The following is an 18131-nucleotide window of genomic DNA, read 5'->3' on the forward strand; positions in this document are numbered from 1 at the left end:
CATTTTTTTTTTTTTTTTTTTTTATTTGTCAGAACCTCTTATCTCTGAATAACTTTTGCTGTGTCACAGCACTAACAGGTCTGATGCAAATAGAGTCTGGATGACATTTAATGTACGCTTTCAGTACTGTTCTTAGAGGACAAGCACAACATGTTGCAAATGTATCCCTAGTCTTCCGCACCCTTTCAACAGAAAGGCCAAAGATGAGTGAATGCATTTTCTAATATAGACACTATGACATCGGTTGAAAGACAGGGAACTTAAATTTCTCTTGGGTATGAAGAAGAATAGGGAAAAAAAGGACTCTTTTGTGAACAGTAACTTGTTATTGACTTATATTTAACTTGCAGTCCATGATAATCAGCAGCTTTTCCTGTTTTATTGTTGGCTTAACAAAGTTGCTCTTCATTAAATACTACTGCATTTGATAACTTGATTTTTATTTCCCAACTGTGATTCAATATGTCTTTGAACTTTGTTATTGGTTTGAAATTGGCTTTTGTACAGTGAGATGATTTTAAATTCTAATGATGTCCTTCAGAGTACTTGTAATTCCTCCCAATTTAGTGTTATCCACATTTTTTATTTTTTATTTTTTTTCCATTGTCCAAACAGCTAGTCAGCAGTATAATTATGTCAGGCCCTGGAACAGATCTATGCAGAACCTTATTATAATTTTCTTCTAGTTTGACAGAAAACTATTGACAGGTCCTCTTTTAAATAAGGTTGCACTCCTATTTGTACACCCATTTTACATTTTAAAATTCCATCAGCACCAAATCTCTTCAATTTGCTTAAAGAATGTCTTACGAGATTATGTTAAAAGATTTAATAAAGTAATTGCTACTTTTTCAAATCTGTGTACAATAGAAAAAAAAGAAAAGATAGTACACTGGTTGTATGTGACTTGCTCATCTTCAGAAAGAGCTAATGTAGGTTTCTCACTTTCTAATTCTTTAGCTGCTTACAAGATTATTGTGTGCAGTTTGTTCCAGTGTCTTATAAATTGTCATCTTTCAGCTGATTAGCTGTAATTGTGCAGTCTGTATTTTTCCTTTTACTGTAATATATATCCCTAATTCTCCCAGTTCTCTAGTTTTGAATACATTCTCCTCAGGTTCTCAGAGTTAATTGTTCGTAGTAAGATATTCCTTCCATTATGTAACCTTGGCTTAAAACTTCCTAATTTCCTTCCAGTTTCAGTACTTCTGGCTTATATATATTTGTACTATTGTTCTTATATTCTGGTCCATGCTTGCATTCACATTTGGCAATATTAACTGTCTACTAACATATAAAATATTAACAGTATTCACTGTCTATTAATGGTATGATAAATTTTAAACTTTTCTGTGAAAACTGAAACCAAAGAAGATAATGTTGACCTTGATATATCATTTGCCATTCATTACTTGCTCATTCCTCCCATTAAATAGTGGGCTTATATTTACTGCTTTTATTTTCTTAATCTTTACATCTTATATGGCTTTCAAAGCAGATGGAAATTAAACAGTAAAAGATAATTTCAACTGATGTTTGTATATGCAAGCATATTTATACCCTGATGTACTAAAATTGCTATAAGTGTTCAGCAACACTTGCAAAAACCATGCAAGTATACTCCTCCGCAGAAGTTAAAGGTGATTCATTAATTGTTGTGGAGGAACAAATAAGCATTTGTTCCAAATTACTCTCTAAAATGAGAGAAGCAGGGACAAAATTATGAGTGCAGTTGCACAGAAGTTAATGTATCTGTAAAGAAATGTCAAAAAAAATATTGTAATTTATAAATGGAGTAGATAAGAAAAAGTCACGATTTTCTTTTCCATCCTTCAAATCTGAGTAGCATTATCTCAAAAAAAAAAAACAAACAACCCAAACCCCACTGCAGGAAAACGAAACAATTTTTGCCGGTTTTAGCTTTACAAAAAATTGTTTATAGATAGTAATATATCACAATAAGGGGAATAAAGTGAAGGCATTTTGAACAACTGCTCCCCTGCACCACCAAAATAAATCTCGACAGAAAGTAATGGAAAAGCACTACATTCAAAATTTTAAAAGAAGGCCAGAGATGCAAGAAATGTGCTAGAGGGGTTAACCCATTTGTACCAAAGAGGTGAAAGAATCTGACAAGCAGGATGAATACTACAGAGAAAACATTGTGAGAAAGGAAATAATATTATTGGATTATTAGAGATGGTATAAAATCAGAGGGTAATGTCTGTTGCATGGAAAAATAAACAGTTTCAAATGTTGTTCCATCTGAGGTGATTTATAGCTTTTAGTCTAAAAAATGGCCCTAGAAAGTCTGGATACTGGCACATGCACAGAAAACTCATCTACTTCTACAAGATGTTTTTATTAAAACGTATTTGGGAGAAAAATGGTCGTGAGGATGCGTACCTAACCTGTTAATTGAATGTGAGGAAAATTATAGTGTCCAGATGTATCCAATCAAATAAACAGCAAATGTAGAGGGTTCCCACAAGGTATAAAAATGTGTTTGGTGGGTTCGCATATGTACATGTCAGGGAATACGTTAACAATTGTATTTCTGAAAGCAGTCACTTAACCACAGGCTATGGTTTAAACCTGCAATATGGTTCCTAGTACATCATCCTTTCCTGTGTCTTACTGTGGCTGTTGTAGGCTAATAATATTAATAGATTCCCTTTGGAAGCTGAATTATTTAGCAAAATGAAACAAGATGTACGCAGAATGGAGTGTCCTCAATATTGAAAGAATTTTGCTGAATATCTATCAGATGAACAAGCTGACAAACACTTATATCCTATACTTATGTGGTAACTCACAGCTAACTTTTATTTCTGAAATAAGTATGTTGTGGTTTATCCAAATTCAATTTCTTATGTCATTTAGTGTTTGAAATTAGGGTATTGGCTTGGCCCTGTCTTTCAGTTTTCCAAAACTGATCTTCAAACACATATTCAATAGATATTTAGTTTTCCAGTTTTGTTAATATGTCATAGCAGATGAAGGCTTGGTAGGCAAAGAGCATAATAGGCTACTCCTCACAAATCGTATGTGTTCCTCTGCTGGCTCAGACTTCTTGGTCTATCAAGCCATACATAGCATCTTTTTCCTCTTTTTTTATATTACGAGACAGGAAAAAAGATAACTATCTTTGTCTATAGTATTGATAACATTTCGCATATCTATCATATCCCCTTTTATTAATCTCCTGTGAGGTAAATTGGTTTTATCCTTTCAATTTCTCTCCATACAAGAGAGTTTCCATTTCTCTTATCCTGCTTCACACCTTTTTTTTCTGAACTGCCTCTTAATCTGTAATATCCTTTGTGGAAGAGGCCAGTACTTTGCACAGTATCCTAAAAGAGGTCTCACTACTGAATACTTGTGGTAAGTCTGTTTGTATGTATAGCCTATATTACAGTTTCCTGGATTTTTTTTCCTGTCTTTCTGGTTTTACTCTATTTTTGAACTGATTTTTGAAAATATTTTATTCAGGGATATGAGGTTCACATTGCTTCATTTTGTTGTTGTTGTTGTTGTTGTTATACTGGCCTCAGCATGTTCCAGTTAGGATTATAACCAGAAGCAGAAGGAGCATGAGCTGTTTTTCTCAGATTATTGAATCAGAAAAGCTTGGAGTGCTTGCATAAAGGGACCCTTAACATATTTGGCACTCTTGCTGTTATCCTGAGGAGGTGGAGTGTAAATGGAGATTGAGGTAGCTCAGAACATAGCTAGAAATTGTTAGGTAGTAATCTGCCTGCTTGCTTTACAGATTTAAAAAAAAAAAAAAAAAAGTTTTTAACACTGTTGACTGGGTAATTTTGACAGACTCCAAAATCAGTTCTAAGAAAACTATACCTAATTATAACACAAGCAGTTATTTGTGAAAAAGAAACTAATGTAGAGAGCACCATGGAAACATATTGTTAAATTCAGCAATAACATGGCTTAATTTACATATTAATTCACTTTAAGTCTACCAAGCCAACTTCTGATAATTACATTATTAGCCTGTTTAATCACAGTAAACATGAAACATGGCTTGTTTCACATCTCTCCCATAAAGCTCAGTACAAAGACTACAAATGACTATGTGAAACTATTTCCTCATATAAAACATCATTGCATATAGTGATCATTTGACTATGATATGAAAAGATCAAGGACAAAAAAATGGCCTTGATAATTTACAGAGGAACAAAAAAATAGCTTTATAACACTATATTCTACATTTTACAGGAGGAACATGTCTTGTGGGAAACCAACATCATGATTAAGAAAGAATGGATCAAAGTGGATATACCGCTACCAACAGGGCTAGAAAAATTAAAGGTATGAATGAAAAAAGCACATGCTCTATTTCTTAAGATGCTTTACCTTTATTGTTTATAAAACTTCTAGAAAGCTTAAAAATCTGTTAAAATTATATGTATCCTGAAGGTCTTGCTCCTCTTCATTGCTTTAATGTGAGCAAAGCTCTGGTTATAGCTCAACAGAATGTTTACACAGTGTACTGGGTCTGGCTGAGCCAGAATTGGTTTTCCCCTATAGCAGCCCTCACGGTGATGTGGTTTATGTTGGGAGCTGGGAGGGTGTTGATAGCACCTGGATGACATTGAAGCTATGCTGAGTGGTGCTTACACAGCACCAAGGCTCTTTCCAACATTCCCCCCCCTCCCTCAATGGGCAAGATCTTGGGGGGAGACACAGCCAGGACAGCTGACCTGAACTGACCAAAGGGATATTCCAGACCATGTGACATCTGCTTGAGTATAAAGCCAGGAAAAAGGAGGAAGGGGGTGGGGGCACCCTTGGTCTGAGGCAACCACTGTGTATATCAGAGCCCTGCTTCCTGAGAAGGCCCCGCATCGCCTCTTCATGGGAAGTAGAGAATAAATCTGTTTTCTTTTTTGCTTCTGTGCACAGCCCTTTGCTTCACTTTGCTTACATTAAAACTGCTTTTGTTTTATCCACAATAACTGGTTTGTTGTTGTTGGGGTTTTTTTTTTCAAAAAAAAAAAAAAAAAAAGGAAAGGGGGGAAGTGATAGAGCGACTTGGTGGGTACCTGGCATTTAGCCAAGGTCAAACCACCACACACAGACATCAGGTGTTGAAGCTGCTGGTCTTTAATAACAGGCAAGAAAATGAATACAAATGTCACCATATTTTAGTTAGTCATTTAAGTCCATATCAGGTGTTACAAACTCATTTAAATATAAATGTTATTAAGTGAGATGATGTGAATAATGTCTGTGGGATTTCAGTCAAATGATGTAAACCAGTAATTATGAGAGAATATTTTACCCTTGAATTTACAGGCATAGAGAAGAATGCAAAGTTGCAACTACTTAATTCTTTAATTTACAAGTTTCTATTTTAAGTAATTTTACATTTACATTTATTTTTCATAATTCTGTAAATAACGATAATATTTTGCTGTCTCAACAATCATCTGAATATGTAGTCTCTGTAAAAGGACAAAGACTATTCCCACTGCAGGAATTGACATTTTAACATATATTAGAATGAATACATTTCATCAAGCTAGTAGGTTGCAAGTACCTGTTGTTGCCTGTCTCTCCTTTTCCCACAAGTGTGAATAAACAACCAGATGTGTAATTAAGACTACATATAGTAATCTAAAAATAGATAAACAGAAGGCTGCTGAGGTTGTATGTATATATGTAGATACACAAAACTATGCATTCTTGTACAAAGATGGCAAAGATCAGTTGTGTTTAGGGAAGGAAAAATGCTATCTTTAGTTATGTAACAATGTAATGTTTTCAGCATAATATTCTGCTGTTTGATCTGGTAGAAACGGAATAGTATTAGAAGGCTTTTATAATTTTGAAGAAGTTGTCTCTAGTGAAAATCTAGGTATATCATTCTTATTTCTTAGAAAGAAAAATGCCTCTTGAGATTTCACTCCAAACTAATTCCCAGGCTTCAGGGAGTATATTAGACCCTTCTTCTTATCCCCAAATAACATCTGTTCTAGTTTCCTTCCGTTTTGTCAGATACTCTTATCCAGCTTTCCTTCCGCTGTGCTTTGTCTCTTGCACATGACTACTTTCTGAGATTCATGCTCTAGTGTCCTGGTTCAGCTAGGATAGGGTTAAGTTTCCCCAGCAGAGAGAGAGGGGGAAGGGATCTCCAGCCGGGTTATTCATACCATGCTGGCATCAGGTCCGGGTGCCGGAACTTGGGAACTTTTTCCTTTGTAGCTTTGGTCACGGGAAGCATGGCGGGTTTGTTCCATAACCATTGGGGTATTTCTCTGTATATCTTTTGTCTTGTTTATGGTTATTTCTGTTTATTGTTGTCATCACTGCTTCTGTTGTTGTTCAGATTGTTTATCACACTGTTGTATTAAATTTCTTCTTATTTTAACCCGGGGTTTGTGCCTCACTGTCAGCCCGACCGGCTGAGGGTGGGGGAGGGGCAACAGCAACGTGCTCTCCGGTCCCGGCAGGGCTTAAACCACCACATCGAGTCATGTCCCAGCCTGTCAAAACCCACAACTCCATTTTTGATTGGTTCCTTCAGCTCCTGCTCTTGTCTCAGTGCTTTCTTTCATTGCAGTCTTCATCTTTCTGATGGGTCAGCTTGCTTCCTCTTGTTTGTTGCTTTAGCTCAGGTAAAAGAAACTTGGAGACCACAAGTCAGGTAATCTCCTTTCTTTGAGACCCAGCAGAGCTGGACTATGTGGTGGTCAGGAGCAAGAGATGTTCTTCTGAAACTATGTTGGTCTAAATCAGCTTGATCAGCGCAAGGGAACTCTTGTCATGGAGAGAAATGCTCCTTGAATCTCTATGTCTATGCCAATAGTAGTAAAATAAACAAGGCTATGGCACAGTCCCAATATTGGCATGTGACAGTCCATATAATTAAAACATTATTAGGGTGTAAGCAAGGTTTTGACCCAGTTCAAGCATTACCAGCAGGGAGCAATCCCACTGCATAGACTGAATTTTTATCTTAAGTGATGAAACAGATATCTGTTCTTAAGTTATGCTGTGCCAATTGGTGTCTGAGGACACTCCCTAGCCCATTTTATTCACCTGTGAGTGTTACTCAAATTTTTTCTCATGGTCATCTGCAAAATGAGGTTTGGAAGAGACTTCAGAGCAGAAGATGGAGTCTATAAGATATTACATTTCAGGTCACTTTTCTAAAGCAGAGGGACATTGCAATGTTTTAGTCAAAGGATTATGAGATTAGGAGTTTTTCTTTAAAATAGGCTTTTACTTAACTTCATTCTTGGAATTCGTCAAACCATTTTAGCTGAAAATTTTCAGAATTTTCAGCCTGGGTTCATCATACAAAGGTTCAGCTTCTGATTTGAAATTTGTCATGGTTTTGTAATGGAAAGTATGCCGTGCTTTTTATATGTAGAACATTACAGTTTTGTGTAAATAAAAACTGGTTTTCTCTGTTGTCTGTTAATGAAAATATTTTAACTTTAACAATCCATAGCTTATGTTTAAAGGAACACTTCAGAACAGGGCAGGTTTCATCTGTCTGAATAGCATCCAGCTCTTGGATACTACACCATCAGAGCCACCAGGTTCCTGCATCTTAGAAGGTTAGTAACAATGTAAATAGCATTTTCTGTCATGCATTGTTCATCTTCCCATTGATTTCTATTTCTCTGTTCAGCCTCAGCAATAGATTTTGGATCCAGATAGCAATTTTTTAAGTATCTGCACAAATGTAACATTTTGCAAATTTTTGCTTAAATGTATTCCTTACATATGTTTATAATGTCTGCTTCCCTAATTTGAGAGGGACTTAAATCTGCCTTGGGATTTATTGTTTGAAAACTTTTCTAATTTAGACTGTCTGTGAGTTATTGTCAGGAAATGCATTAGATGACATGACATTTCATAAGGCACTTGAAGATGCAGAAGTGCATGGGATGTGATGAGATGAATCTGCAGGTCCTAAGAGAGCTAGTGGATGAAGTGACTAGGCCACTATCCATCATATTCGAGAGGTTGTGGCAGTCCTGAGAAGTTCCCGCTGTCTGGAGAAGGTGAAGCATAACCCCCATTTTATAAAAAGGGAAAAAAGGAAAACACAGTGAACTACAGGCCAGTCAGTCTCACTCCTGTGCCCGGCAAGATGATGGAGAAGATCCTCCTGGAAGTTATGTTAGGGCACATGGAAAATAAGGAAGTGGTTGGTAACAGTCAACCTGGCTTCATTAAAGGAAAATCGTGCCTGACAAATTTGGTGGCCTTCTATGATGGGGTTACAGTGTTGGTGAATAAGGGAAGAGCAACTGCTGTCATCTACCTGGACTCGTGCAAAACTTTTGACGCTGTCCTGCACGACATCCTTGTCTCTAAATTGGAGAGACATGAGTTTGACAGATGGAGCACTGGTTGGATAAGGAATTGGCTGGATGGTCACACTCAAAGAGTTGCAGTCAACGGCCCAATGTCCAAGTGGAGACGAGTGATGAGTGATGTTCCTCAGGTATCGGGACCAGCGCTGTTTAACATCTTTGTCAGTGACATGGACAGTGGGGTTGAGTGCACCCTCAGCAGGTTTGGTGATGATACCAAACTGAGTGGTGCAGTTGACACACTGAAGGGAAGGGATGTGCCATCCAGAGGGACCAGGACAGGCTTCAGAGGTGGGTCTGTGTGAACCTCATGAAGTTCAACAAAGGCAAGTGCAAGGTCCTGACCATGGGTTGGGTTAATCCTAAGAACAAACACAGGCTGGGTAAAGAGTGGATTGAGAGTGGCCCTGCAGAGACGTACTTGGGGGCATAGGTGGATGGAAACCTGACTATGATCCAGCAACGTGCCCTTGCAGCCCAGAAAGCCAACCGTATCCTGGGCTGCATCAAGAAAAGCATGGCCAACAGCTCAAGGGAAGTGATTCTTCCCGTCTACTCTGCTCTCATGAGACCTCACGTGCAGTACTGCATACAGCTCTGGGGCTCCCAACATAAAAAGGACATAGATCTACTTGAGCAGGTTCAGAGGAGGGCCACAAAGATGATCAGGGTACTGGAGCACCTCCTCTGTGAGGACAGACTGAGAGATTTGGGGTTGTTCAGCCTAGAGAAGAGAAGGCTCTGGGGAAACGTTATAGCAACCTTCCAGTACTTAAAGGGGGTACAGGAAGGATGGGGAGGGACTCTTTACCAGAGAGGGAAGTGATAGGACAAGGGGTAATTGTTTTCAACAGGAAGAGGGTAGACTTAGATTAGGTGTAAGGAAGAAATTCTTCCCTGTGAGGGTGATGAGACACTGGCACAGGTTGCCCAGAGCAGCTGTGGCTGCCCCCTCCCTGGCAGTGTTCAAGGCCAGGTTGGACGGGGCTTTGAGCAACCTGGGCTAGTGGAAGGTGTCCCTGACCATGGCAGGGGGGGTGGAACAAGATGATCTTTAAGGTCCCTTCCAACCCAAACTAACCTATGATTCTATGATGTTTGCATGGTGATACAAATCACCATACAAATCAGCTACAATTCAGAAACTTCATCTTATATTTTCAATTGGACTTTAAATTTTCTTAGAAACTACAGTTTCTACTGTACAATCAAGAGTAAAAGAAAATCATTAAAATTACTAGATGATGTCTGTAATAATTCTGAAACATTTTAGGTCTCTGTGTGAAAGCAGCTTTAGAGACTCTATCACTTCTAAACTGAATATTATGCAGTATACATCTATATGTATATTTGTCTGTAGTAGCAGATGTGTGTTGCAGATGAAAACTTTGCTCCAATTTAAGATATTGATGATGATATTTATTGCTGCTGGGAGGTGCAAATTAAAATTTTGTGTCACTCAATATAGCAGAATGAAGGACACTAATGTTTTATTTTAGAATTTCTTGAGAAGGCTTTAGGAACTATTAGTGACTATAGGCTGTTTTTTTAAAAACTTTCAGTCTGAACCTTTAATCTTTTCAATTACTTATATGACCATGCAGGAGCCATCTATGAAACACGTAATGTGTGCAAATGTTGAAATAATATTTCAAATAGGAATGTTTACACTCTTTTATCTCTGGGTGGAATCTAAGCCAACACTAAAGTTTATAGGGGCTCCCTCTTTGAGATCTGTTTTCCTTTTTTACAGGACTTAACCTTGTTCTGCTAATTCTGTGTGTTTGCTGATAGGAGTGCAGAGAGTTCTCTCATTCACTTTAGGAGGAGGAATAAAATTAAAGTAAATCTTACTTTATAAATTGGAGTTTATTTCTCAGCAATTTAGTATTCCCACTTCAGTAAGAACATGAAAGAATTTTGCTGAATGATGACTGGGAATACAAAAGAATAATTTTAAAAGGAGAATGGAAAGTAATTGTCCCAGTTGAAGGGTAGCTGTTAATATTATTACAGAAAGTGAAAATAAAAATAACTCTAAACACTTACAGGCAATTATAATTTTCATGCAGTGCATTACAATTTCTTATTTTATTTTTACCCCTGTGTCTCAGACACTGAACATTGACATTGGGTAACCAAAAGATTAACAAATAGCCTAGATATAGTCAATATATTAGACTTAAAGGAAGATCACAGTGGGACTCACTTTTGAGAATATCGCTTCTATTGTGCTCATGTGGATGGATCAGAAAAGCTGGAGGGTTGGCAGAAGAAAGTAAAGTCAGAATGACCTGGGGATCTCAACACTATCCTTTGTGGCATCTACAGAATTATTGTGCTGGGGCAAGGACTGACAGAAGGCCCAGTCAGTGCAGAACCCTCTTCAGTACCTCTGCCTGGTGCTCCACTGTTTACTGCTGCCTCTGCAGCTGACTTTGGTTTACCATGTGACACTGATTCTCCACTGACTCCTGGTATATTTCAATTTAAAGGAAATATTGCACTCAGCTGAACCCAAGGCATAGGGATTGTGTATTTCACTCCATGTTGAGGCATTTGCAGGTTGAAGAAATATTATTTTGTTGGAGTAGTACACAAAAGTATACTCATCCTCTCAAAAAAGGATTAAAAAAGCTGATTTTCCAAAATATAAGCAATCCATAGCATTTGTATGTTGCTCTGACTACTGGCTGAGAAGAAAGAAAAGAAAAAAATCTCCATCTTTAAAATAAGAATAACTGTTTTTAATGTTGACTCATTTAATGGCTAATATTGTCTTGGCTACTTCACACCTTCCTTTTCAGGAAAGCTTACCCTAAAGGTGGAATTTAGCTTAAAAGATTAATCTTTGTGACACTTTCTGCAGTCTTGAAGAAAGAGACCTAAAGGCAAAATCATCCTTTATTTCTGTCCTTTGTTGTTTTCCTCCCATTATGTAAGTTTTTCACATGATCTTGAAATTGTACTCCATGATATTTAGAGTGCACTACATTTATCCATTAATTTTCCATAAAAAATTCTATTTGGTACAATAATGCATATTTTAGTCTGTATTCTTTTAGGTATTTTAGCATTTATCCTTGGACACATCCTCAATAGTTTCCTTTGATGAAGTACTCTCATGTACTGAAAGAGCTGACAGATCTCCATGCTGAATGAAAACAAAGGCAGACAGCTGTTACTTAGCAATGTGAAGGATTTCCTTCTTCTTTGAGGATTTTCTCTGCTTCATTATAATAATTCTGTTTGCTCATGTTAACTTGGCATGAATGGTCTTATAATAACTTATTACAAGAACAAATACATACATGTTTTATAATGCTTCTTAAACTTTCTGTTTAATCTCTGCCCACTTATATAAATACATATTTAAGTATATGAGACTTAAAAGTCCCCCCAAATTAGGAACTTGTCTGGGAAACCCTTATGCACATGAGTAATCACTTTTGAGTAGTTTTGTTGAAATCAGTGAATCTAATGATGTGACAAATGACGATATTAATGCTTTTAGAATTAAATTCTACATTTTCACTATGTCTTGTTTGACACCAGTTAATTGAGATCACTTTTAAATTTATTATTTCCCAGTGACTAATAATAAATTATCAAAATCTAGTTAAAATATCCAAAACAGAGAAAGTGAGATAGAGTACTTAGCTCATTTGAAGGATTGAAAGACCCCTTTCATGCTGATATATTTTCTTTGTTTCCTACCCAATATAAAGGAAGTTTTGTACTAAATGCCATGCCAAATAACAAATATTTCTGACACCATATTTACTATTACTGTACATTATTTATATGTAACATACACAGTACATACGAAAACATCACAAATGAATCCATGGGTAGCAATCCTAACAACCTGGCAAGTAGTACAGGAAGTGCTTGGTATTTTCAAGTGATACCATGCTTTGCTACAGTAGTATTTCTGGAAATTACCTTTTCATCAGCATTCGTGTAGATTCAAAATGATTGTAGGGTGGGACATCCTAGAGCTGTTTCTGAAAGAACATCACCTTCCATTTAGCCCAACTGGAAGCTTCCTTAAAACACCTAACTCTATTGGTTTTAATTTTGCATCTTTAGTATTAGCCTAAATGTTCTCAGCCTTTCATAGGATTTGTATAATTTACAAATAGAAAATATGCAAACTGATAGAAATTTGTATAATTTTAAAGCCGTGTACCTTTTACTGCATTTCATTTACAGTATAGCAATTTACAATTGCAAATCCTTGAGACCTTCTACAGCAGATGAACACATGTGCAAATCCTTTTATTACCATTCAGCTTTAAATTAGAAAGAACATTTTTCAGTCTGTGATGTTTTGATACACATTTATGTGTTTCTTGCAACACATTAATTGCTTGGAATTGGCAGGATCTGTCTATCAATCTTGTACATACATGAATAGAAAAAGAAGCTACATCCATGTTATTTTCACAGACATCTTCATTGCTTATGAAGACTGTGTAACATTGCCCTTGTGTTTCACCAGAACAGTTAACTCCAAGTACCCTCTGCAGACCTTGGATTGACATGAGATTCTCTTAACACCAGCGATCTCTTAATCCTAAACAAGGTGACTGAGTAGTTTCAGAAGATGAGCCCCTCCTACCTAAGGCACTAGGGTATTATGAGAGATCTGTCCAATGACTTACGACATATGGAAGTTCAGGCTAGATGACCTATGGCCAACTGCAATCTTTCTGCATGAATCCTTTAACAAATTCTAAATAAATAAAACTAATCACAAACTGGTAAGGAGTCAGTATAAAAGTATATGTGTGATCTTTCCCTTTCTCAAAGTGCTATTAAATGTTAACTAGAAATGACAAAATGTTAATGGCAAAGTAATCACAGAGGTGCTTTTGTCACTGATTATACAGATCGTTTATGCCCCAAATTCCAGAGTAACTTGGGTGTTGCCACACTGAGTGAGGGTAGCAGCCTTCCTCATTCACTACCATTAGTGAGGGAAACACCAATTTGATGGAGAGACAAGCTGTCCCCCCCCAGTTGTGTTCATTTGATTGAGCTGCCAGGGTAGGATTGAAAAATCTTCATCCAGTTGCAGGAGAGAAAAGATGAAGCAATGTTAATTGGCTGGTAGTCTGACTGCTTTGGTTTTCCCCCAGGAAGAGAAAGCAGAACTGGGATAGATAGAGTAAGATAGTAAAAGAAAAAACATTTCCATTTAACTTCACAGTGTTTTTTTTTTTTTTTTTTTTTTTTTTTTTTAAATGTATGTTGAAAAATAGTTCATATTAATTGAAAATCTTTCCAGCGTATTTTATGGCTTTAGTGAGTTCCAGTTATTTATTGAAATTCAAGGAGATGTGTTTAGGAAACATTCTTTTTTTTTTCTCTCCTGGTTACATCCTGGAGTCATTATTTGTGCAAAACTGGTGTAATTTACTCCTTGACTCGTTGAGATGTACTGATATACCCACATTAACAAAAAAACAACAACAACAACAAATGACATTTTTCTTGTTATTAAAATGAATGTGGGTTGTTATTTCTTTCTAGTTTCCTTTCTGTTTTGCTGAATTATATTGTCCAAAAATGGGAATTAACTGGGTTTGTTTTCAGAACGTGGAAAATCTTTCTGCAGTTTAAATCCAGTGAATCTTCCCAGTGAAATAAAAAACATAAGTTCTGATGGTAAGAAGTATAGTAGAAAAGGACATAATATACCAGAATTATTATTTATGTCTGTTTAACTTCTATAACTTCAGTATGACTTCTCAAAAAATAGAGGTTGTGCAATCACTTATTTTCCAACTATGAACAGTGAAACATTCCCTATAATCATTTTAAGGTTAAAATAAAAATGTAGAAAAAAGACATGTAAGTAATAAAAAAAAATTCACTGTTTTGATGTGAAAGGAGCATTCTTAAAGTTTATGTTTGGGCACTGAAAAAATACACTGAGAAACTGTCTCACTTAGATTTGTGTTTCAAAGCACAGAACTTTCTTTTAAGCTTCATTAAACATTTACAAGGAACTCTTAATTTTTTAGAATTATATAGAGATAAAATTTAAATCCAACTGTTAACTCAGACAATTAGGTTTTACTCACATTTATACCCTAGCAGTTGTCTCACAGATTAATACTTTTAAAAATGAAGTATCACCTCCAGAAAATACATATGGTAGAATACTTGTCTTGGTAAATGGTCCTGGAGCAGTGTCTCTGCATAATTGCATGTTTGTATAGAGCTTGCAATTTTAAAGTAAAAAAAAAAAAAAAAAAAAGCATCGAAGACATGGTCAACATTATCACATGTAGTAAACTGCAGTGGCATTTTTTTATTCCCCACTTTCTTCCCCTCCCCTAAAAAAACCCCAACCCAAACAATCCAAAAGCACAACATCATGAATATTCTTCCTACCTTTATAATTACGTTCAGACTTGCATAAAGTTTGGAAAATGTCCAGGCAAAATATTTTTAATTGGAATTGTGTCTTTTTGTGTGTGCATGTAATTTTTTTTTTCCCCATTGCTTGTATATTCGGCCTAAAAGATGATGTTTATACATTTATTTTTAAATCCATAGTGTCAGAAGAAATTTTACTAGTGGCTACCAATGTATGAAATGATGATTTCACCAAAATTCTGTCCTCCTGTTGACCATTAAGGGCAATGATGGGCTCTGTCTGATCACAGTCTTCCCAAGGTCTTTTAGAATATGATTTCCAAATGTACCTTTAACAGTCCACTTTTCACTATGAGCCAGTGAAAAACCCGGAGCCTGTTATGAGTCACATTAAATTGCAACAGATCTGGTGTCATCGACACATGAAAGGTCTTGTTCTTTCTATTGCAATAAGAAGTCTTTTCATGGTCTGAAGTACCTCTAGTTAAAAGACTATGAGTTTAAAAAACAACAACAAAAAAAAATACCAATCCCCAAAACACATGCTAAATATCTTATTGAGTTGTAAAATTTTAATCATTAATAATCTTGATTTCTTTTCCATATTTAAGACATTATTTTAATTTTGGCCTGGTGTTTTCCTTCCAGGAACAGGTTTTTCGTTGCTTAGTATACAAACAGAGTAAGCTCTTTGTGTCTACATAGTAATTTATTGATGACTTTTTGTATATTACTATGCAGTCACTGCAGTCAGCTTCTTACACAGAACACCTTTTGTAGGGTTTAGGGAGGCCAGAGGAAAGAGATGTTTAAGCAAAGAATGTTTGGGTTTTTGTGACACATTGGTTCTCTCAAGACTGCTTAGCTAAGGAAAGCACATCACCTAGGCATACTATTAAATGTCATAGAGTGGTAGCTTAGACTTGGATATCAATTTGCATATTCTATGTTATTAGCAATTGAAGTCTAATTAACAAGGTACATTGTCAAAAGCATGAGAATTTTGTAATTAAATAACCAAGTTTCATATTTAACTAATATACTACTCTAAACAAAAAGGCATGCTCCATTGAATTTTGATGACTCCAGTTAAAGATACTCGTATTTGTGATTTATTTTGTACCTTAAAATTTAACTGCTCAAATAACCTCTTTATACCAGGAAGACCTTTACAATGGAGTTTTACTGTCATAATGTTTCAACAGAGATGCATTTCATTTTGGTTTTGTACAATTTGAAAATTGGAGTAATGTGTATGATCATGTCTGAGACAGGATAGGATAAATGTGTCATCAAGTCTGGAAAGTGCCAAGTACAGTTTAAAAGTAATGTTTACATTAGTGATAAGTGACCCAAAGAGTTAAGTGTAGGGCTTTGTGAAGCTGCTCTGGACAAGGAAAGAAAACTCTCAGATTATACAATTTTCTTACAAAAACAATTAATTGTGCTCAAGAAATGAAAGAGTGTATAAGATTTTTATACTGCCTAAGTTGGTCTACTCCATAACAACTGAGAAAATGGTCTTTAACTTTGCAATAAAAATTTCTAGGAGACCTAAACAATTCATAAATTTAAATCTCATTTTCAAAAATAAATTAAGTTGAATCTTAATTCATCTTTACTTTTAGTGTATTTAAAGCACTAAATACATTTTATTTTTTTTCACACATTCATAATTAACTTTCCAGTAGAACTTACTTTTAAAAAAATATATTATTTTCATAATCTATCAGCAGCCTATGTACAGGTCTTTAATATGATATAGTTTATTCTCTTATAGGTGGTTTTCTTCATGGTTCTGAGTTTGATTAAGATGGGAATGGTCTGCCTGATCCGTTACCTGTATTCTAGAACTTTTTGTCCATCTGAATAATCTTTAAGACTCCTTGTACATTCAAATACAAAATAGTTATAGTTCTGGTGTTAAGATGTTGCATCAAATTTAACTTAATATTCTTTTATTGTTTTTATTCTTACAACAGGTAATGACACTACATGTGATTTTGAGACTGACTTCTGTGGATGGAAGCCACTAAACAAAGATGATGCTGACTGGAACATAATGAAAAAACAGGCTCCCTTTGACAGGAGACTCCCTGGCAGAGGTCATACAACTAATACTGGATGTGGTGAAATTTCTTTTATTATTATTATTATTTTCTTCCTTCTGTGATGAGTATTTCTGCTTGTGAATTGTAACAGTGATAAAAAGTGATTTGAAACAGATGCTACTTAGTGTGTATGTAACATAGGTAACATGTTACAGAAAGCTAGTCTTTTGGGGATGCTCTTTATTAGATGTGATTTGGTTACTATGCCTTTGTAACCTTCATTTTCTGCCTGGACAATCAATGAGGTATGAGACAATGCAGCCTTCAGTTTTTCAAGATACTGACATTTGAACTGATATAGTTAACTTTGTTCATGAATATCATATGCATCTTTGTACTAAGTAATCACACAGGGGCCATTCTAGAAAATATTGGATAAAATATGACTGTAGCTTTTTGTAGAGTGCAAGTAAATCGGTTTTCTCTGGGAAAAATACAGTGAGTGTAATATTCTTTAAACAGTTCTTCCTTCAGCATTCACCATACAATGCATTCAGCTGGGAAAAGTTTATTCCAGTAGAGGGCTGTTTTAAAGTATTTTTTCCAAAATGGAGGTTGTTATTACAGAATACTGCATAAAACTAAAACTGCTTAGCATGTTTGGTATTGTCAAATAATAATGGCAAATATTTTTCAACTTTGATTTTAATAAAACTTATCTATTACACTGATTCCAATGGAGGCTAGACTACTTTAAAATTTGGGTTAGATTCCAATACCCCTTTAAGTAAATTTTTTTTTTTTTTTTTTTAATGATGTATATTATCCTACAGCCAGATGTCCACACTTCTATGTTCATGTTAAAGGAATGTGAAATATTTAGTATTCCACCATGAGCATTCAAAGGTAGAGGAATTCCAGGATTAAAATTCACCTGAGCACACCCTAGCGGGGTGTGAGTATGTGTGTCCATGTTATAGCGTAACCAACTGCACAGTCATGTGCAGTTTTCCATTGGTCTCCCAAGTGATGAAGTGTAGCAAAGCTGGATTCACTTTCTCAGCAGCTGTTTGATTTTTCATTTTATTGTCTCTGTAGAGTGGCACTGGATCTGTATTACTGCATTGTCTGCAAACATTACTGCATCATAGCTTCCAAACTCTCACAGCTCAGGAGAAGTGCACTGATATGCCTGTGTCTTTCCCATGTGAATTATTTTAGGTGCTTCTGAGATCTGAGGTATAATGTGGTCATAATGAAGGCTGCTGGTAGAAACATCTGCTCTGCAGCCTAATCAGCATGTTAAATTAGCCTATATGGAACTATGTGCTGCTTC

At 35.8% G+C, this 18131-nt stretch overlaps 1 protein-coding gene across 1 annotated transcript in view; it reads left to right on the forward strand.

Moving 5' to 3' along the window:
* Window positions 1-18131, forward strand: part of MALRD1 (MAM and LDL receptor class A domain containing 1) — a 287732-nt gene that overhangs the window by 23024 nt on the left and 246577 nt on the right. The window contains exons 8-10 of the mRNA XM_026843695.1: window positions 4240-4332; window positions 7481-7589; window positions 16727-16873. Of these exons, the coding sequence (XP_026699496.1) occupies window positions 4240-4332; window positions 7481-7589; window positions 16727-16873 (349 nt within the window). The remainder of the gene's footprint in view (window positions 1-4239; window positions 4333-7480; window positions 7590-16726; window positions 16874-18131) is intronic.

The sequence above is a fragment of the Athene cunicularia genome (genome assembly GCF_003259725.1).
Source record: "Athene cunicularia isolate RWA chromosome 2 unlocalized genomic scaffold, athCun1 chr2_part1, whole genome shotgun sequence".
Taxonomy (NCBI): Eukaryota; Metazoa; Chordata; class Aves; order Strigiformes; family Strigidae; genus Athene; species Athene cunicularia.